At 45.9% G+C, this 4,389-nt stretch overlaps 1 protein-coding gene across 1 annotated transcript; it reads right to left on the bottom strand.

Moving 5' to 3' along the window:
- Nucleotides 1-2,171: 2,171 nt before the first annotated feature.
- On the bottom strand, nucleotides 2,172-4,383 carry PCLAF (PCNA clamp associated factor). The gene is made up of 4 exons (XM_085300683.1): nucleotides 4,341-4,383; nucleotides 4,177-4,263; nucleotides 3,948-4,092; nucleotides 2,172-2,621 (listed from the first exon to the last, which is right to left on the bottom strand). Exons 1-4 carry the CDS (start codon nucleotides 4,381-4,383, stop codon nucleotides 2,564-2,566), a joined length of 333 nt encoding a protein of 110 aa, XP_085156809.1. The 3' UTR covers nucleotides 2,172-2,563.
- Nucleotides 4,384-4,389: the final 6 nt, after the last annotated feature.

Below are 4,389 nucleotides of genomic sequence, written 5' to 3'. Positions count from 1 at the left end.
TTTTTAAACTATTTAAGGACTGGCATGTCAGAACAATCCAGAGACTGCTTATTAAGGCCTTCAGCAGAGACCAAAGCATCACTGCTTGATCACCAGCCTGAGAAACCCTATGAGATTCACGCTGCTCTTTGAATTTTGTCAAGAATAACTCTTATTCTTCCTCCCTTCCCCTGCTTAGTTTCACAGGCCTCGTGCTAATACTAAACATGATTAACACGAGTTAATGGAGCCTGAAGCTGATGTGCAGCTCTGATAAGGAAAAGTACAGTTTGATCTTGGAACGATCAAACTGACCAGACCGCGTGTTCAACAGCCCAGCCTCCACACAGCAGGAAAAGTGTTTGGTGGAAACACCCCAAGAAGTTGAGCATGTATTGGCGCAGGCGTAACAGCAGACGTGCASTGGCACAATGGCAGGAACGGTAACGTGTCTGGGTATTGATCGTGGCCTTGGGGAGGGTTTTTTGCTGCTCCCAGGCAGTTTTAGAGAAACAGGACCTAATACGTGATTGAGGAGCACATCTAGTTTGGCAGGTTAAAGTGGCAAAAGAAAGGCCAAGATAGAATGCAAGAGCTGCAGGGGGAAAAGGCAGCAGAGGAAACCACCCACGGTACCTCTGGCTTGGCATCCAAACTAGCGCATGCGCAGCTCAGCAGTAGCTTGGATATACAGAACCGTTGAGGAACGCCCGTGCCTGGTCTCACAGAGGGTATGTGAACTGTCATGCAATTTCCCCACATAAATAAGCAGGAATATTACTAAATTGCAGGCAAGTATTTTTGACACAGTGGGAATTCTTCCTTTGCCAGAAAGTGTCAAGAAGCCCCTGCCCCTCAGCTCTCAAGCCTGTGTCTTTGCCTTAGTGCTCCAGTTACAAGTCTGCCTGAATAAAATTGATCCCCCCTCCTCAAAAAAAAAGTCACTCCACATTTACAAATGGTACATGCAGAAATAACTAAGATCTTCCCAGCCTCCTTGCACTAAGGGACAAAATACATGCTTTTCAATTCGAAGTGCAAGCTCATCCACTTCCTCTATCAAACACAGACCAAATGATTTGCTACAGTAGATGCAGACAATCATCTAGCTACTGAACACTGTCTGTTCAGTGGTTTTATTTTACTAGCACTTTGCCTCAGTTCCCTAGAAAAGCCCATTATAAAACAAAAGTTTTGTTATTTTGCATGATAATCAAGCTGAAGTAGCCCGAGGTTTTTACAAGACATTATCACAAGCTTAATTTACAGCAACCCTTTAATTTACATCACTATTTTCTTTAAATTTCCACTACAGATAAAGGAATTTTTTTACTTGCTACTTATCATTCAGACTATTTGCATTGTCTGCAACATTCCTCCTTCTCTTTATTTGCAGGCATTTAGGAAGAAGCAGGCTTGTCAGCTTTTAGATAGTGCTTACGCTACCCCCTTTCACCATGGCAAATGCAACAAACTGATCTATTAAAGCCACCATTAAATTATGCTCATGTGCATACACTCACCTTTCCACCAGCAAGCACAAGCTCAGTAATGCTATGATGATTCCTCGTGCTTCTAAGGAACAACAGAAGCAGAATCCAAGAGAGCAAAACTTACTGTTTCTTGCCCACAAGACCTCACTCACTGTCCCATAAAATACSCAAGAAGCTGTGTGGCAGCCTCAACACATTCAGGGTAACAAGTTTTATTTATTTTTAGCTTCCTCCCCCGGCTTTCAGGTTGTTGATTCATTGAAATAATCTGATTTGTTTTAATTAAGCTTCACCTCTAACTTTCATGGACTTAAGACAACTTTGTGTAAAAGGTTAAAAGGAACTCATTTTCCCTCAACGACCTGAGAATGGGCCTCTTCATACCAACACCTTGCAGCATCCTGCTCTAGTTAAGAGTCAGCTCCTCTTAAGCTCAGTACCTTGCTCTCCTTCATTAGATACTCTTTTTTAGCATGACTGTTTTAGCATTTCCCTTCAGTATTTTGAGGCTCTGGCCCCAACCCCAAGCCTTCTCCCTGCTGCTTTCCAATGCCAGGCACATACAATGTTTATACACCAGATGTTAACAAGTGACAAGTCCCATCCCACCTCACCATTACTTTTGCAAATCCAGCTTTCCCATCTTTGGGAAAAGGAGCCGAGTTTTTAGTTCAATAAAGACTCRATACAGATGTATTTTCCGGATGCTTGTGTAATAGAAAAATGACAATTTGCTTTATAAAGCAGAGCACAAACATGGGGCCAGTCTTGGACAAGCCAAAAAACAAAAAACAAAGAAAAAAAAMCAAACAAAAGATGAAAACAGCATAATATGCAGGAGTCATGGAAGGAGTCAAGGAAACCAAAATAAAAAGTGCTTTATACTGAATGCTAAGCTTCAGAAAGTATATATTAACTCTATCATAATTTTCTTGCAGCCTCTCAAATTTAGATTTGAATATTACTTAATAAAAAGCTTTTAGTTCTATGCAATAGCTGAACATAAGCGTAAAAAAATATACGACTGTATCAAGACCAACTCAAGTATAGGAGATGTGCAGTTAATTATTAAAGCCAGGCTAGGACCATAACTACTCTTCTTCAGAGGATGTGCCATCTTCCGTAGGATCTGGTGGCAGGGGCCGAGCTCTGTGAAAAGTGATTTCAATTCAAAAGAGTTAGCAGAACTCAACTGTTGTTTGAAAGGATCCAATAAACAGAGGCCTTTTACTAGGGGTTAAGTGACCTAAACAACTTCAATTAGCCCCAGACTCATTCTTGCACTCTGACTTGAGACAACAGGATCCTTTGAACTGATATAAAAGCTATTTTATCGTAGGCATTAGAAACCCAGATTACACAGGACATGCCTACCTTTCAAATGGTAAAGACTACTTCAGTGTGGAAGGAATTTTACACTGATACAATCCTCGGTCATTCTGTTAAGCTGTATTTCCTTCTCTAACCAGAGGGCCACATGCAGGTTCCACATCGTTTCCAGGAAGCTGAAAATGTAACTCTGATTTCAGGCCCGAGCTTCAACCTGACTAACTAACTTACCTGTATGACAGGGGAAAAAGAATAATAAAAAAAATAAGTTGTACAGTTAAGTAAGTAGAGCTGTTGCTTCTTTCAGAACATCCGGGAAAGATGCAAATTGGTTTAGATGGAGACAGCTCTTTAGTATTATCACTCCCTTGTCCTTATTCAGCCAAACAATCTTAAATGGAAGAGATGAATGTTTAGCAGCATTACAGTACACATCTTTCATTTCTCCAAGAGGCAGGATGGAAGTCTTTTTGTTTGGTTGCTTTGCAAGGCCTTCAAGACAATTCAGGACTACTTCTTAACGGGGTCTCCACAACAATTTAGAGTTATCCATATTTGGTGTTAAAAAAAAAAGAAAAAAGTAATTCTTTAAGAAAATAATAGAGTCTCTGTAAGACAATGTTTCACACTGCTATCTTTTTAGCCAATAGTACTGACTACGGGTTTATCTTTGAAGTATCAGCTAGGTAGAGCAATTCAGTTTGTAAAATACCGAACTTGCTAGCAGTCCTCAAAGCTTTCCTGAAACAGAGACGACAGCTACACAGAGTTATGTTGCTGTTTTCTTCTACGCAAGTGAAGCATGTCCGAGCCCAGACAATTTGCCTAACCTCCCACGGAGAATTTGCCTAACCTCCCAGCTACTGCACACCCCTTCCCCCCTCCCTCCTTTTTTTTTTGTTTGTTTTACTGCAGCCTGCGAGGTCAGTAGAAGCTGGACCTGCCAGGAGAGGCTGCTAGGGGGGAAGCACCGCCTCTGCGAGGACTGGGAGTTTATCACAGACATGCCCTCAATTTTTCCAGGGCTCCCGTGCTCCTTCGGTAGCTGTCAGAGCAGCTGAGAGCCAGCCGCGGCGGGCTGTGGTGCAGGGCTGCGCTGCCCCCCCACTCCCCCACCCCCGGGCTCCCCCCGGCCCCGGCACTCACCGCCCCATCCCGCTGCTCCCCGCCGCCTCACCGCCCGGCGTCTGGTTCTCCTTCTGCGGCCGCCGCAGGAACTCCCCGATGCCCCTCTGCCAGGCGGGCGTCGGCCTCACGCACACCGGGTTGCCCCCCGCGTAGCGGCTCTCGGCTGCGGAGACAGCGGCCGTTAGCGCCGCCGCCGCCGCCGCCCCTCCCCCCTCACCTCACCTCACCGCTCCCCACCCCGCCTCACCTCTCTTGGCGGGCGGCAGCGGCCGCGGCGGCCGCGCGTTGACGCTGCTGGAGCCCAGCACCTTCCGGGGAGCCCGGGCGGCCACCACTGCAAGCACAACGGAGCGGTTAACGAGCGGCGGAGGTGGCGGCGGCGGGACCCCGGCAGCCTCGCCCCCGCCGCACCTTTCCGGTAGGTCCCGCCGCAGTCCGCCTTGGTGCGCACCATGCTGAC

Source organism: Rhea americana, unplaced genomic scaffold (assembly GCF_003343005.1).
Source record: "Rhea americana isolate MKP2758 unplaced genomic scaffold, rheAme1 scaffold_168, whole genome shotgun sequence".
Lineage (NCBI taxonomy): Eukaryota > Metazoa > Chordata > Aves > Rheiformes > Rheidae > Rhea > Rhea americana.
This window is presented reverse-complemented; position numbering and strand designations above follow the sequence as displayed.